Here is a 22,366-nt window from a genome sequence, read left to right on the forward strand (position 1 = left end):
TTAATCCCATCGAACTCCAGCCAGGAAAACGTGGGCTTGGGAACCGCGGCCGCTCGTTTCCAGGATCTCCCGCGGGCCTTCGCGGCTGAAGAACCAGGCGGCGAGGGCTGAGGACCCCGCGCTCTAAGTTTGGGGAAGGAAGTGAGGAAAAAAAATAGAGCTGCTCCTTTAAGAACTTCCTTTCCCTTTTACTCTATGTTTACATAACACAGGGGCCGAGCCTCCGCCGGGCCGAGGGGGGCGGGGAGTGGGCGCGGGCGGCCCCACGCGCCGGGGGAGGGGGCGCCCCGCGGGCCGGGGGCGGGCGCCTGGCTCTGCATGGGGCGGGGCGGCTCCCACCTGCCCGCGCGCTGGCCCCCGCCTCCCCCGCGCGGCCCCCGCCTCTCGTGCGCCCGCTCCCTCCTCCTTCCCTCCCTCCCGCGGGGCTTCGGCGGCGGCGCTCAGCACAGGCAGGTCCCCCTGCTGCTGGGTCCCATTTGTTGCCGGCTCTGACTCGCGGCGGCCGCGGCGCGCGGAGCTCCGGGGAGTCAGGCGGAGCAGCCGCGCAGCCACGACGGAGCAGCAGCGGGACTGGCCGCCCCGCGCCCCCTTCGCCGCCGTGCCCTTCCCCGGCGCGCTCACCCCGTTCTCGGGATGGGATTGTAGCGGCGGCGCGGACTCGGCGGGGATCGCGGCGGAGGCGGCGGCGTCGGCGGCCGAGCGGGGCTCCATGTTTTCCCCTGGCCAGGAGGAACACTGCGCCCCCAATAAGGAGCCAGTGAAATACGGGGAGCTGGTGGTGCTCGGGTGAGTCCTGGGGTCCCTGGTCCCGGGCAGCGGCGCGGGCGGGGAGCGCCCGCATCCTGGAGCGGGGCTGGCGGGGTGGCTCGGCGCTCTTTGGGGACCGCCGGGGCGCTCGGGGCGGCAGGAGAGGCTCTCAGGGCCCGGACGGCGGCGCGGGGGCGGGATGCCCCCCATCGGCGCGCGCTCGGGGTGCTGCGGCGGGCGCCGGGCTGCGCTGTCCGCGCGGAGGACGCGGCGGAGGAAGTGGCGGCCAGAACTCGGGCGACCCAGCGGGGGCAGCGCCGGGCACCGGGTCCGCGGCCGTATCGTGGGGGCGGGGGCAGGGGCTCCACTTCCCGCGCGCCGCGTCCGGGCCGGGGAGGGCGGGCAGGGACTCCATGTGAGGCGCCGCCGTCGCGGGCGCTTCGCGGGGGCGCTTCCCGAAGCTGAGAGGCCGGCCGGCGCGGAGCCCCGTCTTCCCACCTCCCGCGCGGACCGTGGTACCCGCGCCCCCGAACTCCGAGCCCGGCGCCGTGAGCTCGGGCCGCCGCGGGCTGTGGGATCCCCGGCTGCGCTTTGCAAATTGTTCCGATGACCGCCGCGGGCCGCCGCAGCCCGAGAGCAGTGAACTGTGTGTGACCCGGGCCGGCCGGCCCTCCGCTTCTCCCCGCTTGGAGTGCTCTGGAGGGGAGGGGCAGGATGCGGCTGCTCGGGGCCTGGCACCGGGGCGCGGGCCGTATCCCCCCGGTCCCGGCCTCGCTGATGCCCTCCCGGCTGCGGGGAGCTCGCCAGCCTCGCCCGCCTCGGCTCCCTCTCTGCTGGTGAAAGCCGCATCTTGAAGATAGTAATTATGTACAATCGTTAAACGGCAGCAATTAGAGACTTCATCTACTTCCTGAGTTTCCTTGTGACATTTCTATTGTTTACCCTTAATAAGCCAGGAGAGAGGCTTTGCGGGCTTAAAACTGGATATAGTGGGCAGTGAAAGGGGAGGGGGAAGGGGGAAGTGCAGGAAACTGGGGGGAAGGAACAACTTGGGTTTAGTGTTGAAGAAAGGATTATTTTTTCCTTTGGATGTGTCGCTCCTGGGAACCCGCGCTTTTGTCCTTCTGCGTTGAAAGACCTGTATTCAGAACATCCTCGGCGCTGATAGGTAGGCTTAGCACACATATGAGGAGTCATGGCTGTGGGAAGACTCAGGGAACTTTGCAAAACGTGTTTTGATAAGCGAGTGCCTTGAAGTAAGTGCTGACTTAAAAATAATTTTAAAGAGAGGAGTTTTTGAGGGAAGCTTCCAGACACCGCACAACTCAAAGCTTCCCAGTCTTCCTGACTTTGTTGCTAGTGCATTAAGTGGGGGTGGTATTGGAAATCTCATTACCTATTTTGAAGCTGTTTGCAGATAAGTGTTTTTCTCACCTACATCTTAATTGCACTTCAAAGACAAATATCAGGGTTCACAGGAAGGCGGGAGGAATGACAGGAGAAAAGCCGCAGTTTAGTCTGTCTTATGTAACTTCAGCCCAACCTAATTTTGTGGAGTTTGGTTTTGTTTGTGTGGCTGGCTTCAAAGTGTGTTTAACACTGTGAACTTGACGCGGAAGATTAACGTATGCCAGGACTTTATTTCATTATTTCCTTTTGAGGAAATCATTGTTGAGATGTTTCAGAAAAGCAGCGAGTGGGCCTGGAGAGGTTTTGTGTTTGTAGCTGGAAGTGCAGGGCATTCCGAAGCCACGGAAAGGATTGAAACCCTGGATTGTCCTAGTATCATAGTCTCACTCCACAGGAGCCTGTGGATATAACGTTGCAGTTGCATATGGTCTGCCCTTTGCTAATGCTTTTCCAGGAGACCAAAGTATGACATAGTTGGCACTTAGGGGGCGAGACACTCAGCCGTCGTTTGTGTACCTACTCTGTGCCTGTGCTGTTTAGGCATTGCTGATGCAGTGAGAACAGGGAACTTTCCTTTTAGAGTGGAGTGACAGGCATAAACAGAAAGAGACATGCAAACAGAGGAGTAATAAGTGACAATTTCAGGTGCAGCCAAGTTCTGAAGAGGAGTTGATAAACTTGGAGAGTGACTGCTTAGGTGGGTATTGGTTTCTTCGGCTGGAAGGTGAGGGAAGTTCTCTCTGAGGAGGTGAAATGTGAGTAGAGGATGCTAGTCTGGTTTTTTGAATACTTGAATTGTGGTTTTTTTTCGAGAGTAGGTTTCTGACTGTTTACAATGTTGAACACATTGAAGAGTTCAGGTGAAAGAGTGACTAGGTAGGAAGATTTTTAGAGAGAACCTTATTCATATTCCACCCTTAGGATTTGAGACAGTGTACTTCATCTTAAAACAACAATAACATCCACGTAGAATTAATATCATCTTTATGATATTATCTTTATGTCCTCTGGGGTATAAATATTGGAAAACAGAAAATTTCAAGTAGATTTTCTGAATAATGAGATGATTCCTGAGATCTAAAAATGCCTAATATTTGGTATTGATAGAAGCTTTGCTTGTCAAATTCAGTGCTTTTTTTTTTTTAATGGTTACGTGACTGTCCTTTTTGCTCACTTTCGAATGTCATAGTGAAACATTACTAGGAAATCCTGGAGAGCAGAATGAAGAGCTGATAGATGTCTATATCCATATATAAATACTTCTATATCTTTTTGTGTGTTACACAGTATTATTAAGAGATTCCACATAGCTAGGATTTTAGTGAGCTCATCACTTTCTGGGCAGATTAGTGGAATTTAATTATTTCATGATTCCAGCCAGTTAATGTATCATAGCCACAACTCTTCGTTGTGTCCACTACTTAACTGAAGGTAGAGAAAAATGACTGGTCTAACCAGCAGGTCTTTTTGCTATAATTTTAAACTTACGTTTTAAGGTTAGGGAAGTGGCTCAGGATTTGAGAGACAGTTTGGTATAGTGAGAAGAACATGCATTTACAGGTGGGTGACCTGAATAAGCCCTGCTCTCTTGCTGACTGGCTCTGTGACTTTGGCTTAGTTCCTCCTCCTCCTCTCTGTTTCTTTATCAATTTGCAAAATATGATTGGATTAGGTAGGCTTCAAGAGCCCTTCCTGGTCTGTGCTTAGTAATTCTGTTCATTGGCGCAAATGTAGAAACAGTTACATATTCTAAGTTCCCTGACAGTTGTTTTAATAGCAGAAAAGACCAATGCTGTGGTTGTTTTTTATGAAGATGTGCGTAAAAACAGAATTTTAAAAAAAGTTGTAATGATATACATCTATTTGACTCATTGGTGTTAGGTTACCCATGAGAGCATTTAAATTGTGTAAAACTTTATGTTCCAAGTTTAAGAAAGACAGTGATGTTTTGAAATTTAGCTAAATAGACTGAAATAACCAGCATAAAGAGGAGATGATCTCATGATAAAAATTTAGGACTGGATAGCATTAGGGGAAATTCCTAATGTAGATGATGGGTTGATGGGTGCAGCAAACCACTATGGCACGTATATACCTATGTAACAAACCTGCACATTCTGCACATGTATTCCAGCCTTAAAGTATAATAAAAAAAAATTAGGACTGGAAGGGGGCCTAATGGTCATGGTATATGTTCAGCCCTTATATTTTATTCTTGAGGACACAGGCTCCCAGAACGAGAGAGGTTCAAGTTCATAGTTGATCTGGGCTGAGCTGGGTGGCTGTACTCCCCTACTCTACCCTTTCCTCACTTTAAGACAGATTCCAGCAGCGCTGTCAGTTCCTCAAAGCATCCTTTCTGGATTCAATTTGAAGCATGTGGCTCTCTTGCTGACTAATGGGCCATGGTGGTTTTTGGAAAAATATTGCTTACTCTCTTAGTTCCTCTCACCTCACAGTTGAATGGATAATGCATTTTGCAAGACTTTTTTTTTTTTCTTTTGATGCTTCACAAAATGTATTTTTATTGGCTCTCTCAACCAAGGGTTCTTAACCTAGGGTCCACAGATGGAGTTCGGGACGTTCTTGAACTTAGATGGGGGAAAAACATGTCTTGATTTTCATGATATTCAAACTGCAGTTTAGCATTTTCGTTCACTTATGAGTGTAGGCAACAAAAAGACTTGCTGCTAGATTTTGTTATTTAATGCATTATTACAAAAGTGCACATATGTATAGCAATTTAAGACTTTTGATATTTAAGTATAAGTGATCCCAATTGTAATCCTTTGTATTTTATTTTATATGTTTAAAAACATTAGTCTGAGAAGGGCTCAGTACATGTCATCAAACTGCCAAAGGGATTCTTGGCACAAAAAGAGGGTAAGAACCTCTACAAATGAAAATTTATAAATATGACTAAATATGACTGAAAAATGAAGTATTTTAGTAGAAATTGATAAGCTCTACAAAAGGCGGTAGATACCTGCCTCATTTCCTTTGGATGATTCAGTGTTTTGTTAGGTAAGACAAAGAGGGGTATAGTAGCTTGTAGAGTTTATGGTCTTTTTTTTTTTTTTTAAAAGCAGGTCCCACTTTCTGTATGCTTTTTGTTGTTGCTGTAACCTCAGCACTTTCTTTGCCTTGACTACTCCACCCTTTGGTGGCAATAAGAAACCTTCAAATATACCCTAACACTTTTCCTTTTCTCATCCTCCACTCTAATTTGGGCCCAAAGACATCAAACATTAGTTTCTTTTATAGACTAAAAGGTCTTTGAACTTTAAAAAAATTTGTAAAACAAAATCTTTACTGTCTCTCAGCATGTGGGGTGATCTGAAGAGCTCAGATCTGTTTGTGTGGATGGAGTGTCTAATTCTGTAGGCTATTAAGGGTTATGGTGTTACTGGCTTTGAGTTGCTATATTTTCCTTTACTAACTTTAGCCTTGTTTGGAATATGTGGCTGTCTGTGTTGCTGTGTGGTTTCTGGTCTGGCTTTCTCAGATTTATTTGTTTCTCTCTTTAACACACCAAGACTGAAAGCTTCATTAGGTCTTTTCATTTCTGGTTGTGTTTCATCCTGTGATCAATATTTGGGGATGCTGTGTATAAATGAAAGTAAAACAGGCTTGATTCAGGTTCAGTAATTTTACCAAACATTTTATCAAAAAGATAAAATACTTATGCACAAAGGACCAAAACAAAACAAAATAGCCGTTGCTATATTTGAGGAAGACCAATATTGTCACATTGGAGCACTGGTTTTATATCTGCTGTGCAGGGCTTGCAGTGTGGCCTTCCTGAAAGTATGTATGTGGGGTTGTAGGTTGGCTTTTGAATGGAGACAACAGCAACTTGGTAGACCTCATTGGTATGGGAGAAAAATAACTGTGAAAAGGAATTTATAATGTCTTTTGATTTAATTAGACGTTTCTCCTGGGGTGTGCAGAAATCTATTTTATAAAAAGAAAAGTAAAGGTTAGAATAATTCAGTTATTAGTTCTTACTGAGCTTATTGTCACCTTCATCTTCTGGAAAATAAAATAATAAGAGCAGAAAGTGCTTCATATTTCTTAGCTTTGTCTAAATCAGCTGTTCTCAACCACTGTCTCAACTACCTCATATGTGATGATCAGTCTTGAGGGTATGTGGCCAGTAATTTATGACAAGTAATAAAGTGTGGATCTTTCAAATGATTCAGATATGTCATGTTAATAATGTCATTTTTCACCCTTTTGCATTCTGATGTGTTTTCTCAAGTGGGAGAGAAAGGGGTGGAGTTACATCAGGCAAGCCAGGAATGTATGCATTCAGCAAATATTTATTGGCTGTCTACTCTTCCAGGCATGAGGAATACAGCTAGGACAAGGCAGACACATCCCTTTTCCTGGTGAACTGCTCTCTTATTTTTGTCCCAGCCTCTTTGTGAATAACCGTTACTGATACATGGTTCATTTATTTATTCCCCAAATATTTGAGCATCTGCCACTTGTCAGATGCTGTGGATTGCACTAAGGGCTGCACAGATGAACAAGACAGTCATGGGCCCTGGTGCTGCAGCACTGACAGCCTAGCTGGGAGACCTGAAGGCTGGGATGGTGGATGTGTTAGCAGGGTCCCCTAGCCATGTGCCAGGATGAGATGGGGATGACCAGGATGGAGATAAGAGGGAAAGAGTGCTTTCCGAAGAAGGTTTGGAGTATTCTGCAACCTAGAGATGAACACGTGCAGCTACTTTGAGGAACAGAGAAACACTCTTTATGGCTAGGAAAGAATGATTGAATGAAACACTGTGAGGGATGATGATGGGGGGAGATCATGAAGGGATTATAAGGTATTGGAAGGGATTTGGACTTTACCCTAAGGGCACAGGAGACTGTCTCAGGGTTTTGCTAGTATGAGATGGGAGTGAAGAAAGCCCTCTGCTCTTTGCAGAGTGGAGTTGGAAGGCACAGTGGAGTTGGAAGGAGAAACTGAGGCTGCAGCCCAACAAGACAGAGAGAGAATGGAGTGTGAGCTAGAGGGCAGCTGTCTTGCTTCTAGTTCCTGGTTCGGGTACCTCCTGAGACCTAGTTTCGTGTGATTGACCATTCATTCAGTGACTCAAGATACTGACTGAGGACCAGCACTGCTCCCAGCCCTGGGCTACACCAGCAAACAAGACAGACAGCTGCCCTTCCTGCCTGCTTGGAGCTTACCTTTTATTGAGAGAGGTGAGCAAGCAAAGGAGTAGATAAAAAATGGAACTTCAGAGACTGCTGGGAGGAAACTAAAGCAGGATAAGGAGGAAGAGAGTTATTGGGTGGGCAGGGGTGGATGAACTGGCAGGGTGAAATGCTAAGGATAAGGTAGTGGGGGATCCTTTCGGACAAAATAATCAGGAAAAGCTTTTCTGAGAAAATAATCCTGTGTCCTTTGAGAGTCCCCACTTCTTTCGGTTTTTACTTACTTTTTTTTTCTGTTTAAGCCACCTTGAGTGGGTTCTGCTCTTACAATCAGAAGATTCCAAGTATCCCGTTAAGAGGCAACGTATATAAGCAATTTACTGAAGGGAAAAATAGAAGTGTAAACAAATATAAGGGCAGATAGTTAAGCATCCCTGGACAAAAACGTGGTTCTGCCCTCTGTGCTGCTTGCCATGTGCCCAGAGTGGCCATTGCATTCCACCAGAGCGTATTGCCCCTTGAGGGTGGGAACCTTGACTTCCACCCCCCTTGGAATGCTGGGCTTCCCTTTCTGGTGCATGTTAGGTACTCACTGAGCCTCTTGGAGAAATGGATTTCTGTGGCACACCCTAGTTTGCCACCCCACATGGAGATGTGGCCAGGGCTTAGTGAATGTTTCTGGACTTGGAAGGAACACTCTGCTTCTGTAGCACAACTGCAGTTTTGTAAACAATCCTACCAACCTTTAGGGCCCAAGTCAAAGTTTCCCTGAGAAACTAAACATGTGCTTTACTGACATCAGATATTCCAGTTTCAACTTTTGTTTGTTTTTCTTTTTGTCAGTCACCTAGCAGTCATGTTGTCACCTGCAGAAAGTCCTGCCTTGAAGGGAAGCAGGCCATCTGTTCTGATTCCACCAGCTGCTCGGAGCTGCATTGCAGTGCGCCACAGTGGCGTTGAAAGGCTGTGGTCATTAATGCCTATTAATGATGGCTGGAAATACTGTGGCATACAAGCCTCTTGGATGACAGACCTAATAAATATGCATCAGGGGGCATTTTCAGCAGCAGGTTTAAGGCTATTGCGAGTCATTCTCGATTGAGGTTTTCTTTCTAGCCATCCGCATAATGCTTCTCACTCTCAAACACTTCACTCTGCTTATCCCTGCTTTTCTGCTCATGCAGAATCTGTTTTTAGGATAAGAAATCATTATTTCAAGCTTTGTACTTCCATTCTTATTAGTACTGGTTTAACAGAATTTAACCAGAGCGAGCAGTTGTGTGTTTGGCTTCTAGGCTATTGGTATAAAACGGCTGATCGTGATTACCAAGTGACTCGGAGGACCTCGGTGGCCCCCCTCCTTTCCCATCTTGTGCTTCCTGCTCCATGATTATAGAACACTAATTATAATCAGAACTGGTGATGGGTGAGCAATTAGGCTTTTCTGGACTGATGATTGATTGATTGATTGATTGATTGCGTTGGGGAAAGGCCCTTCCTGCGGAAGGATTGTAGACACAAAGGAGTGTGCTTTCACACCAGATCCCAGAAAATTATGCTGACCAGATCCTTGATGTAGTACATAAGATTACATTATGGTTTGGGTACTTTCATCACATGCTGTGGATAGAATTCAAAATGCAACCTGACAAGACTGATAGGAAATAAATTCATTAAGTTTTTATTGAGTTGTTTTTTGTCTCCTCGGGTTGTTGATCATTCTAGTGAGCACAATTTCAGCCTTTTTGATGAGTTATTCCAAACATTAAGTACTGTACGGTTTGAAAATCTTAGCTAACAAAAGCATTTTTGGAGTGGCTTTATAAGTCATCTGCAAGTCTTTTTGCATTTGTTAATCTCCAATATTATCTGAAATTTGTTGAGAGCATGGCAGTTGAAGAATAGCCTAGCTTACTGAGAACCATGCTTCTGGCAGACTGGAACATAAGCAGCTTTCACCCAGGAGAGCTAATGCATGACACAGATTTTCAAGCTTTTAAAGGTCACCTGACATGAAATAACAGAACTAACAGAGATTCGAGTAGGTGGGGTAATCTATACAAGCATCCTGCAGGTACAGGATGGCGGAAGGACCAGAAGAATGTTTTAACACTGCATTCGGGTGGTTAAAGGACAGGATGAAGAGCTCATTTATATTGGTTGTACCTGTCTGTGACTGTGGGCAGTAAGAAGGTAGTACAGTTCCTGAAATACTTTATGTCTCCTCCACACCATGGAGAACAGTTCTGTGTTGGTGAGAAGCAAGCCAAGGCAGAAGATGGCTCTTGTGTGGTGCAGTTTACAAAAGAGAGACAAAATTTGATAGCAGCCACTGCTGCCAGCCACCTGCACAGCACTCAGGGTCGGGAGAGCTACAGGCCTAGCATCCACCGGTTACTGCCTCCAGATTGAACACTTCGCCATAGAAAGAAAATGAAAACATTCCTCTAGTAGCTAAAGTGAACGTAACTTCTGAAATTTCCCCAAATTCTGTTTGGGGAATTTTCGCATTTTTCATTTCTAATGAGAGGGACTAAAAGATGTGAAATCAAAACTTTTGCATTCAAAATTGGTCAACTGAGTGTAAAAGAAATTTAAATAATTGAACTTCCAGATGATGTTAAGTCTGCTGCTTTTATAATTTTGTTGTTTTTAAAGCTTAAAATTACACTAAGAATTTTGAGATGCATGTGTGTATGTATATATTTTATTGCATGTGTGTTCTGCGTGGGTATATTAAAACGGGATTCATTGATCCTGCACATGGACCTCTGAACTTTAAGATGAAGAAAAAAAAAATGGGATTGCCTGTACATACTAGGAATTAAGCACTATCTAAACATACACACTAAACACTGATCATTCAGTTTGTGTTAGGTGATGCTGTTGTTGCTGTTTTACGAGGCTGATTTCACTTCAGAGGACTAGGGGTGGTGGAGCCTACATAAGGAAATGCCCCCCAGGGGTACACAGTCTAAGGGCAAGACAGATGACTTGGCAACAAATCATTAATTAGGGTGTAGCGGGATGGTGGGCGAGAGCTCTGGGCATACTATATGCCAGGTTCCGTTAGGTGGTTTACATTATCCTTTCCAGGAGTTCAAATTTATTATCTGGGCAATGAGGCTCCAGCTTAGTGACTTGTCCAAGCTCACTCCCCTAGTTAGTGGGAATCTGATTAGAAGGTAGGTCCTTGTGGCTCTCCTGCTTGATTATTTCCACCAGGGTGAAGGTGAGAGGCATGTGTATTGCTGGGAGATTGGGAAAGATTTCCTGGGGCAGTTGGCCTTTAGCAGAGCCTTGAGAGATGACCTGGGTTTTTTATAGAGCAGTGGTAGTAAAAGCATGGCGATTTTGGAACCTTGAGGGGTATGGCTGGAGGCTGAAGTACTTGGGGAGGGAGGTGAAGTTGGAAAGTCAGGTTGGGGTATTGTTGGGGTATTGAAATACTTGGGCTAGGGTTATAGTAGGTAATCTCAGAGTGGTCCCTGCCTTCATGGAGCTTACAGTCCATCAAGAAGGAAGCCCTTTAAGCAAACCTGGCAAGGTGCCGCCAAGGAGAAGTACAGGGTTTCGTGTACAGTAGGGGACAAAATTTGTTTTTGGGGGAGGGCAGGTTTTTGTGGGGAGGGAGGGAATTCTATGTCAGCAGAGGTAGAAAGGGTGAGTTAGCTAAGGGTTAGCAAGGGGAAAGCAGAGTACCTGAAGGCACATCGAGAGGTTGAGGGGCTGAGAGGCTGAGGGATATCCAGTGCCTTTGGAATTGAAGGGGCGAGAGGGCCTTTGTGATGAGAGAGACTTGAAAGGAAGGACCTGGGCCCAGTAAAGGCTATGGCCTCTGGGAGGGGGAAGCCCTGCTAATAACATTTCAAGGCATTATTGCAGACTCTAGGTAGCAGGCAGTGTCAGCCTTCTGAGTAGGTTAGTGAACTAATCCTTAGGACCCAGTCTTGCTTGAAATCTCCAAATAGGCTCGTTTTCCCTTTTGTAATTCATTTCCCTCCTACCTTTGTCTCTCTTCCCCTGCCAAAGAACAGTTGCTCACAATGGGCGTAGCCCCCTTCTGTGCGATGGCAACGGTGAGGTGAGATAACGTGATCCATTTAATCATTTGGGCACTCAGTGGTTTGATTTTGAAACTTGTGCTGGAACCAGTGAATGTTTTGGGGTTAAACTCCACTGGCAGAGCAGTTAGTGATCCAAGAACTCTTTCCTGTTACCCATTCAGACAACTGTGCCTCTGGAGCCTTGCTTTCCCTGGAGGCCCAAGGGATGGGGTCCTGAGTGCTTTGTCCACCAAGAAACGAGGAGAAGGACCCATAGCCCTGTGCTCTTTCCTGCACGGGAGGATGCACAGTGTGCCCACCAGCTAGGGGATCGCCCTCAGGAGGCAGAATGGGCTGCTTTTCCTCCAGGCTGTTGTTTCAAGCAGGGGTGGACTTGTCCCTCTGCCTTGGGGTCTTGGCTGTCTCTTGCTGAGCTATGGCAGCAATAGTGTGGAGCAGGTGGGGACTGGCATTTAGCCCCCAGACCAGCCCCTCTGAGGGTGTAATTGATCCCATTGCTGGAGAAAAGAGCAGAGCAGATTTCTGGCCTTGCAGTGTTTGCTGCAGGTGGTGGTCTTGGATCACTGAGGGGCTGCCCTGCTTGGCCTGGTTGTGTTCCCATCTCGACTTCTGCCATTTCTTCAGGGTGCTCCTTTTGAATTGAAGTGGAGGTCCCTGGCCAGAACCTGCAGTTAAAAATGATCCTTCAAGAGGAAGCATCGAGATCTGAGTTTTTTTTTCTTTTCCTGAGGAGATGAGGAAATTCTGGCTAGACTCTTGCTGCTTAGTGGGTTGGTTCTTCCTGCTCCTTGGGGGAGGTCCCCAGAGGGCTGGCTCCTGAGCCCTGATGGTATCTGTCCTTTATTGAGTGCTGATTCTTAGCTGGGTTCTTTGTAAAGTGCTATTTGTGTGTGGCCTCTTTAAATGTTTAGCGAGGGAGGTAGGTACCATCACTCATCATTTTATGCATGAAACTGAGTCGTGATGCTTGAGAAGCTTGTGCAGGGCCACATGTGACAGAGTGCTGATTCGAACCTAGGTCTTTCTGACTCCAAGTTGTTCAATCCTGCCTTTACTGTTTGTGTTCCAAAGCAGTTTTGTATGTTTTTATTTTGTTTTTTTTTTTAACCAAACCCTTGCCATACTGGGTATTCTCATTAAACATAGTGGTGTAAAACTTCACTCATTCAAAGAAGTTACCAGTAAGGTGAAATGTTTTTTCCTTGGATTTACAACTTATATTAACTTTTTTGGGAAGTTGCCCACATACGTGCTTTGCCCACATAAGTATTGTGCTCCTAGTATGTTTTCAGAAAATTAAATGTCTGTTTTTGAGGAAATAAAAATGAATCCTTATATCTGCCCTATTTACCTGAATATATTTTATATAATTATATATCATATTGAATTGATGCATCAATATGATTTGGATGTTGGATAAAGGCAGGAAAAGCTGCCTTTGTCATCCAAAGTAATAAGTTCATTTCTCTAGTTTTCAAGATGATCCATTTTGTTCCTCCTTCCAGAAAAGCTGTCTAACCTTATTAGCTGTGGCATGTACCCTTGAAATCTTTCTTCTTGCTTTTGTTGCTGTCGTTGGTAATTTAGGCTAGCATTTGTATTTCGTTTATAGTTTGGAAAAGGGGCTTCAAGTACTTTTCCTCTCTAATAAAGGTCTATCTTTGCCTGGGACTAACGTCACTGTTATGTTGATTTCTCCTTTCTTGTCTTTTAATCTTCCTGTTAGTATTGATTAAGGGAAAAGTCCATATAGCTCCTATCTCCTCACTAACAGTACTTGGTATAACTTGTTCCAGCAGTGGCACTTGGTTTAGCTAATCCAAAAAGCATAGTCCAACAGCAGTCCAGGAAAAGTGCCTTTTATTTGCTTATTGTGTTAGCTTAGACCAGGTGCCAGCTCTAAGGCTTTGATGAAACTCAGTTGATTTAGACCCTTCTGAGAGCTGGCATAGCTTTACACTGTATAGTTTGAACCTTCCTGTGAGAGCAGTTAAGCCTTTTTGGTTACATAGGTGGTGAGGTACATATGACCCAGAGTTTCTGAAAAACATTCTGAGCAAACAGGCATCTTGAGATATCAGTTGGTAAAATACCAAAGGACAAATACAGCATCTTCATAAGCAGTATTAGATGTTATATGGGAAAAACCAGAGACCTGGAAGCACTGCAGGGAAGTAATTCAATCAGCAGGTTCTGCTAATGTAATAAGCGACACAAGGGTGAAACCTGAGTAGTTTACATGTACCAGAAATGCCCTTCAGTTGAATTATTGTGTTATCATGGTTGCCTGCCTGTGCACTACTGTTTTGAATATTAAAAGACAGCACAGCTCACTTTTTCCCCAGATGGAAAAGGCCCAAATCTTCATCACCTTAGTAATTTGTTTCCTCCTCTTCCCACTCCTTACCCCCTTTAGTCAAAGCTCATGCTTTGGGTTTATTACTTAGAAATCTTGTCTGGGATAATAAAGCATACAGACTTGGTGTTGTATAAAAACCACTACACTCCAGCCTGGGCGACACAGTGAAACCCTGTCTCAAAAAAATGAAATAAAACTGCTCTTTAATCGTGCCGAGTTCAGGAGAGAGTTGCTTCTCTCTTTGCAGGTAGTGAGGAGGGCTGAGCGGAGGGGATTTCCACCTCACTGAATTTTCCTTGCTCCTGTGCAATTTACTAATTATAAATATACTAATTATAAATTAGTAAATTGAACTGCAAGTCTCTTGCCCAGTGTGAGAGGCTTATAAAGGGGCCCAGGCTCCTGCCACATGCCATATGCTCCTTTACAGCAGCCCTGGAGGAGGAGATGCCATCCCATTGAACAAATGAGGAAATGCTGATGCCCAGACACTGAGTGACTCGTGTGATTCTGCACAGTCAGTAAAGGATTTTGAAGTTCAGGAATTTGAATCCAGGTCTCAGATTCTAAAGCTCAAGTGTATTCCACTTCTCAAAGCCTGTGTATACATCTTATGTTTGTATCAGGACTTTACTAGACTGGAGGCACTTCCCTGAGGCTGTATCATCGCCCGTAATAACTTTTGATAGAGATCAGGAGGATGTAACTTAATGTTTTACATTAAGGTCCGAAGTTGTGATGATAACAGTGGAAATGCTGGAGACTTCCCTGTGGGACTCCTGTCGTGGGGTGGACAGCTGTGTAGGCGGACAGCCCTGCTGGAGTCACCCCCGCCCTGCTGCTTGATGGCTTGGCCTGCTTGTGTTCCTGTTCTATTCTTCCCTCCCAGACCCCCGGAAAGGGTCAGAGGGTGCCTGCCCCTGTTTTTCCTGTTACCTCCATTCAGATCAAATCCAGACAATAGAGCTCATCTCCCTCAGGAGAAGGGCTTTCTGTAGCCCTTTCAGCTCAGTTTAAGTGACTGTTTCTCTGATCTAATTGGGTCTTTTTGTCTACTTGAACACTCACCATGTTGGTTACCATAAATCACACCCTCTTCGATTTTGCTTGTGAAATTAATTCACCCCAGTTTTCCCTAGGTTAAGCCAGTTTTAAGTTATCTCTCATTGATTCCTACAACTTTCAGATGTGAACACTAATCATGAACACAGATCATTTAGCTTTCTTTGCTAAAAAATTTGTAAATGGGATTTTTTTCTTAAGGCAGGCCATTTATATTTAGGTAATATTGTATTAATTTAAAAGGCTGTATACTAAATGGTATATTAATGAAAATTTTGGAAGAAAAATTTTTCCAAATTTTGGAAAAATCCTCATTTTTCTTTAATCCATGATGCTAATATTATTTTCGTTTTTTTCACTTTCACTTCTAGTTATTGTCCATATACATATTTTCATACACCTCATTTTAAACATAGTATATGTGCTTCTTTTTAAAGTGTTAGCCAACTGACTTTCATTTTTAGAGAATTTGATTAATGCTAAAAATCATTTAAAATAAGCCAAATATATTTTTTCTTGATCAGAGTGAGGTATATGTTAATAGGTGAATACAAGTCTGCTTTTTTTCGGCAAGTTGAGGGGGCAGCATCAGGAATTGCCATGTGATTTCTAAGGTCTCTGTATGTTTTAACAGGATACATGGGAGAAGGAGAAACAGGGTGCTGTCCTCTGAGAGCTTTAGAAGATCTCTGAAAGACTCAGTATGTATGCACAGGGCATGGCTTCTGAAAATAAGTCTTATTAGGTACTTAGAGGAAAGGACACTACATTTTACACATGTCCTGCCCAGGCAAGCTCGGGATCCAGTTTTCTGCCCTTGGGGCCTTTCCCCCACCCCCATTACATGTTCATGTAACTTTCTTCTTTTTCTTCATCTTTTGTGCTTTGGCACATGCAACTCCCTCTGCCTGCTACAACCTGCTCAACTGATAGGATTTAGCCCAGGTGTCACTTCCAACATGATGCCCTTCCTGAATCCTCCCCCTTTTCCCTCCAGTCAGGAGCAAGGATCTCTAGTGAGCTTTCTGTGCCTTGTAAATGTCCCCTCCTTCAAGCACCACGACAGGGCAGGGTCTGGGGCTCATTCAGCTGCCATCTGTCCCAGTACCTGGTGTACCTGGCACTACATGGAGGGTCAGAATGGATTGGAAATATGAACATTCTTATAAGGATGTCTTCTTCCTTCTTTTTGCTGTACCCTGCTGTAGTTTTTAAGAATGTATTATTTACTTTAAAATAGGTACTTAGCTTATTTATATTTCTTTATAAAGAATGCTTAGTTTATTTATATTTCTTTATAAAGAATGTGTCTTCCAAGCTAAGGTAGATTGTAAAATTCTTCAGCACATAAATATAGTAAGTACTCATTGACAATTGACTGTCTGGTTATAAAGTGAGATGGTGATAAATTTTAAAGTTTCCTTTTAAACTTTAAGAAAGAGAAGGGGTTACAGTCATGAGTACAGAGATGTGGCCTGAAGCTGACAGTAATCTCAGCTTTTTGCCTTAAATGATCTTTCTTAGTATGTAGTATTAAAGTCTCCCCAGAAAAATCAACAAACTGAAACATATTTTGACAGTGATAAAGCTTTATTTTTACTCAAAATTAGTTGCTCTGGTTTCTTATCTTTTCACTCTGAAGTCACAGATAAATACTCTATTATTTTTTCCTGATAGTTATCCATCTGGCTTTTGTATTTATATGCTTGTATTTATGTTTTCACTCTGAATCTTTTGCTTTTCAACTCCTTTCCTTTGATTCTTAGAGAACTTTGTGCTTATAATCTATATGTGATATTTGCTGTTCAGCCAATTTTAATGTATTCTTTTTTCATGTCCCTACAAAAATACTTGCTATTTGTTGACTTTTTTGCCTCCACTCTGCTCCTATGTTGATATGTTGAATGCAGCTTGTTGTATTTGAAGCAAGACTGCTGGAGTGATAACTGTGAAAGCCAACTTCAGTTTATTTTTTTCTTTTTTAGAAAAAATCATTATGAGGAACCAGTAATCTTGTCAGTAAACTATTTTTTTTTTTTTTTGCTGGAGAGAGTTGAATATAGCAGGAAAATATAAACCATCTTTTTTCTGTTTTTCTTTTATTACACCGTCCCCCAATCCAATTTCCCAACCTGCCTTCAGTTCGTAGAATTCTCAAATGAATATTCATCTCCTTTCTCCATTTCTAATCTAGTTTTTATAGGGACCATAATGGATAATGAAATTTCTAAAATTCAACTTACTGATAGGATTTATAACAAATAAAAAGGGAAATGTAATATTTTTAAAAATTACGTGTATAGTGGAGAGCAGTGTGGTGGCATAAATTATTCTGAATTAAAGTTCTTGGTCTTAGTGGTGTCTCTGCAACCCCAGAGCTGTAGTATAAGTGTGAAAGCTACACAGACACAAATCTGGTTCTGTGAGCATGTGTGCTGCCGCGTGAGGGGCCCGCGAGTAGAGGGGTGGGGTCTGCTGCTCAGTGTGTGTGCACACACCTTGGGAGTAAGCCGCAATCCAAATGATTTGTGAATTGTGGCTTTGGGAAGTGGCTTAATGAATTTGTTCATTTAGTTTTGATTGGATTATAATAAGAGACTGTCTTATGGTGAGTATCTGGCCGATTATTTTTTGCCTTGTAGATTTTCTTAATGGTGTGTAATGGGTGCATGCTCTCAATAAAAAATGATCCAGAAATTGCAGATATTTTCTCTGATAAATAATCCTCAAGGATGGTAGCTCAGAGATTTTGAGGGCATGTTGGTGGTTGATGAATCAGTTTATTATCGAAGATCTCTCAAGTGAGATTTCTTCAAGAGGTGACATCTTTTGGCTTTCTGTTACAAATGTATCAGCTACACATGGTGACTATTATTAAATTGAAAACAGCCTTTATTTTTCTGATAGACTATTTTTCAAAATCTGGAACTGTTGTTTCTTCTGGACCAAAAGTAACTGGGTGAAAAAAAGACCAAGACTAACAGTGTAATATGCTGTATGTTTTGCTTGCTAAGAAAACTTGAGTGGTTAACAACCTTGGCTTTATGTAGTAAAGACCTCTGTTAACTGGAATGCTTCAGAAGAGGCATGCTTTTGGACTGTGGAAGTTTTAGGTTAACTGATGATTAAGCAGAAATCTTTGTAGAGGATTTTTTTTAAAATTAGAGTTTGTGATTCTGCTTTTTCTAACACATCATATGGAGTCTGCTTGCATCTTTCTTTGATGGATGAGGCTTACCTTGTTGATCTTTCTGAACATTAGTAATTGTTGAATAACACTGTAAATTTAAAAGACGTAGAAAACTGGGACCCAACAGAATTCTCTGAAAATCCCATTTATACATGTTATTCTTATAGATAAAATTAAAACTTAAAAATCAAGTGTTAAAGGATGTTTAGCTCTCTGTAAGGACAGATTGTAGGGAAGGCATTTCTGTTATCCAGGGTTCCACTGGTTCACTTAGATTCTGCGTATTTGAGTTTTTGAGTATTTTCAAGGGGGTGTGGTGGAATGTTGAAGTCCACAGTGTCTCTGGTCACACCCGGAGGTTCTGGATTTAGATAGCGTGGCAACAAAATAAATATGTTTACTTGGTGCATCTGCGGTGCTTATAATTTAGAAGCATCACTGCTGTCAGATTATATTTTTAACCTTTTAAACTGGCATTTCCTTGTAATGCATTGGGCTGTTGAAAATGAGATTAAATCAGGGTTTCAACTGAGGAGAATTGGGACCAGAAAGCAAAGCTGGAGTTGTCATATGTGATATATCATTCTTCAGAGCTGTTTAGTTAGAGGGCTGTCTTTTGTTTAAATAAGAATAAAAATAATAATTGGCTACTTCAGCCCACTGACCTTGGAAATTGTTACATCCTCTGATGTAATTTATTAGTGTAACTTAGTGAGTGCCAGGGGTTTTAATTGATGCATAAAGCGCAGAATTTATATGGGACTCCTGCCATGGGTCTCACTCTAAAGTTGAATGTGTCTTTCTTTTCCTCTTTTTCTCCTCTTTCTCCTTCCCTTCCACCATCCCTCCTCTTCCTCTCCCTTCTCCACTTCTTCTCTTTGTAATTGTGCACTCTGAGATCATTACTTTCCAGGTAGACCTTGGCAGTTTGTCTTTGGCAGTTTCTTCTAGGATACATGTGGAGAAAAACCCACCAATATAGAATTAGTCTGTTTCTCAGCTTCTTGAAAAACTGCTTCACACTTCCTTGCCTTCTAGTTAGAGGTGACAGTGTTATGCCTGGCTAGTGTCTAGTCTTACGTTGACTGGACAGGTTTGCTTGGGTGTTACTGAAACAAAATGAGTTTTCACCTACCCAGTAGAAACCTGTACTGCGTAAGAGGTAACAGTGTCAAGTTTACAGCTAGGAGTTAAAGATGGGATTTGTAACCTCTTTCAGAAAGTTTTATGTCTCATCATTAACACAAGCCCATAGTAACCTTTTTTTTTTGTCTTAGAAGAGAAAGGCTGTTGAGTGTGTATAGTAAGATGAATTTTTCATGTGAAATTTGAGAAGTGTCTTTCTCAGTCATTGGAATGGGTAACAGAGAAAAAAATGAGCTTTTCGGACCACATAGCATGTCATTGCTCTGCCTCTGGATTAAAGTGGAGGAAAAGAATGAAACCCTACGCTACCTAGAGCTTAGCGGGTCATTGGATCCTGTCCCATTGCCAAAACAGCAGAATTTTTTCCAGGTTCCCTTGACGGTACTCTGACCCTGGTTCCTTATCACCTCCAGAATGTTGCTGATTTGAATGTCTTAAGTTTGATTCTTCTGCTGGAGATCAGGCTCATGCATATAGAAAGGAGCAATGTAGAAAAGTGCGTCGTTTCCCCTTCTAGGGGAAATTGCTTCATAACTGAGCAATATAGTTATGAAAAAACACTCACATTCGTGTGTGGAGCTCTAATTTGACCATCAGTTGTTTAAAAAGCAAGATTGTGCGATCACATTTGAGGCTGATGGATTTAAGATGTTAAATTGTTCTGAGTTGATTTAAATTGCTGATGTTCTTTAGGGAGTCGAAAACATTGATCGTTGCAGAGAGTTCAGAAACCTTTAAGAGTAGTGCTTGGATCATTCTCGTAGAGCTATTAGTTGATGTCACATATTTCAGTTTGAGGTTGGGATGAGCTTGCTTGCTCTGGGCTGTGGTTCCTTGCCTGACATCACTTCTTTACCTGCGAAGTTATGGGAAGCTCCCAGGTGCACATTTCCCTTGGGCTGTCTTGTGGCTGCTGTCTTTGCTGCCTCTGTATCCGTGGAGGAGGCTGCTTTATGTGCTCGATACTCCGCGATGTGGGTCAGCCAGGCTGCATGCCTTACCTCTCCCCAGCCCGCTCTCGCTGCACCAGCTTGCCCCTGATGCCTGCGTCTGTTAGGTGCTCACCAGAGCGTTACAGGGCTCAGAAAATGGCTTTCTCTAAGAAATGGCTGTTTTTGTTTAAAGTAGTCATTTTCCATGAGGAGGTAAAAGTAACTTCAGGAATATTCTTTGAAAATTGTACATGTATTTGGCAAAAAGTGCCACATCTCAAAACAGATAGTGCATTTCTACATAGATTTTGACACAAATTTCCATACACTTGGAGTTAGAGTCTGATTGTGGAATTAGAAAAGACATTTTCCAGGATTTGAGCATTTCCTCTCTTAGGTGTCCCCTGCAACTTTTTAATCAAAGTACAGGTGATTCTGTGGTTCTTTTTTTTTTTAAAGACTGAAAAGTATTCATGAATTATGTTCTACAGTATCTACCTTTATTAGACTATGAAACGACAGCTGCTTAATAGGAATATTATCGTTTTGACTTTTGTAACTTCGTAAAATGTCCTGTTTAGTACACTTAAGAAAAAGTCAGCTCTACGATTAGTGATGTGTGAGTAATAATGGAATATTAAAATTTTAGAGGTTTGATCCACCAAGCCTGTCTTAGCATTTATTCCATTTCAGACTATAACTGACTTATGGCATAACTAAAATATATAGTAAGCACATTGTTTTCGCATATTGTCAGTCTAGTAATGTCTGTCATTCATTCACTCAGCTTGTGTGAAGTCTCAATAGTGTGATTATGGAAACGCTCAGTTCAGGTTGAAACAATGATTTCTCCTGTGTTGTTGATTTGTTTCTTTTCTCAGGTGCCTTTTCACAGCCTGACTTTTACTTCTTTCCTGCTGACAAAGTTGATGAACATGTGGGAAGGCAATGGGAAAAAATGGGGATTACATGTGATTCAAGCTGGTCCAGCCCGACAGGGTACTGGAGGGATTTTCAGAATTGTGGGGACAGCTGGGTTGAGGGGGACTCACTGAATAAGCCACAGAATCCTTAATTATCTAACAGTGTGCCTTGCTTCTCGCACACCCTAAATGATAGGGCATTACATACCCAATCACTTTCCTTGGTTTGGTGCTGGCTGGAGGTGGAGATAGAACGGGAGGAAGGAAAGGAAGACAGATGGGCCAAGGAAGGTGGAGGAGGAGGGAGAGGATGGGGGAGGAGAGAGACCTTGTGGGCTGCTGAATACAGTGGGATTGAAAAATAGTGGGTTTTCTTTGTGCTTGGTAGTTGCGTGATTTAATTGTCTTAGACTAGTTATGAAACTGTGAAAATTGATTGATTTTTATATATTTGCTATGAGATTGCTTATTTTCTAAGGAAAGTACCCTGAAGTTTTTTGTTGCGCTATGACAGTTCATTTCTTATTGAACTGACTTCTTTCCCCCCTGTTTGTTGCTGCTTATTATTGTTTACTTTTCCTTTTCATTCTTCTTTGGGTACGTTTTACATTATGGTTCATTAAAAAATTTTAGATGTACTTTTGTCAAGTACCTGAAGGTCTTTTTAAAAAAATTCTTACTGCCTTCTATGTTTTCAGCTTGTTCCCCCACCACACACACCTTTTTCTGTTTTTCTATGTTGCAAACTTTATTTTTTAAAGATAATTTTCTAAAAATATGATTCTGCTATCCAGTGAGACTCTACTAGCACAGATGAAAGAAAAACTGGGCCAGAAGTCCTCACAGTAATCATGTCACACACCACTCCCAATTCAGCAGTCTTTATAGTTGGTAAAATTCAGCTCCTTTCTTTGGAAGGGGTGATGCAAACCAGCTTCTTTACTAAAAAAAAAAGGTGAGATTTTAGTATTTGAAGTTCGTCATTTGTAGGGCAGCTCGTTGCTGTTAAAATTTCTGGCTTTTCTGGCTTTCATCAGAAATGAATGATTAATTTATTCTGAAAATGGACCTTTCCTCCTTCCCCCTTCTCTTTTTCCTGCCTTGTTAACGTCTTAGCACATGTCTGAATGAAATGGAAGTATAGCTCTGTTGATTATAGCTAAATCATGCATCATGCCTCAAACATGTATAATTTAGAGCTGGGTGCTTCAATTGAGTGCTGTTACATCTGAAAGGTTTATAATTTTACAGAATTGATGCACACTTCTCATCAATGTCGTCAGGACTTGTAAAGAATAGTTAATAACAGCCTCCTCCTCCCAAAACACAAGCAAATTCCTTCTACCCCATTGTACTTATTCATT

General features: G+C 43.0%; 1 protein-coding gene across 2 annotated transcripts in view; it reads left to right on the forward strand.

Moving 5' to 3' along the window:
• The first annotated feature begins 411 nt into the window (after positions 1-411).
• The window catches only part of PELI2 (pellino E3 ubiquitin protein ligase family member 2), a 178,414-nt gene continuing 156,459 nt past the window's right edge, over positions 412-22,366 (forward strand). Inside the window, exon 1 of one of the 2 annotated variants that reach the window (XM_522860.8) lies at positions 412-786. In XM_522860.8, the coding sequence (XP_522860.3) occupies positions 710-786 (77 nt within the window). In that variant the 5' untranslated portion in view covers positions 412-709. The remainder of the gene's footprint in view (positions 787-22,366) is intronic. The other variant, XM_009427848.5, reaches the window with a different exon arrangement.

This window comes from Pan troglodytes, chromosome 15 (genome assembly GCF_028858775.2).
Source record: "Pan troglodytes isolate AG18354 chromosome 15, NHGRI_mPanTro3-v2.0_pri, whole genome shotgun sequence".
In the NCBI taxonomy this organism is placed as follows: domain Eukaryota; kingdom Metazoa; phylum Chordata; class Mammalia; order Primates; family Hominidae; genus Pan; species Pan troglodytes.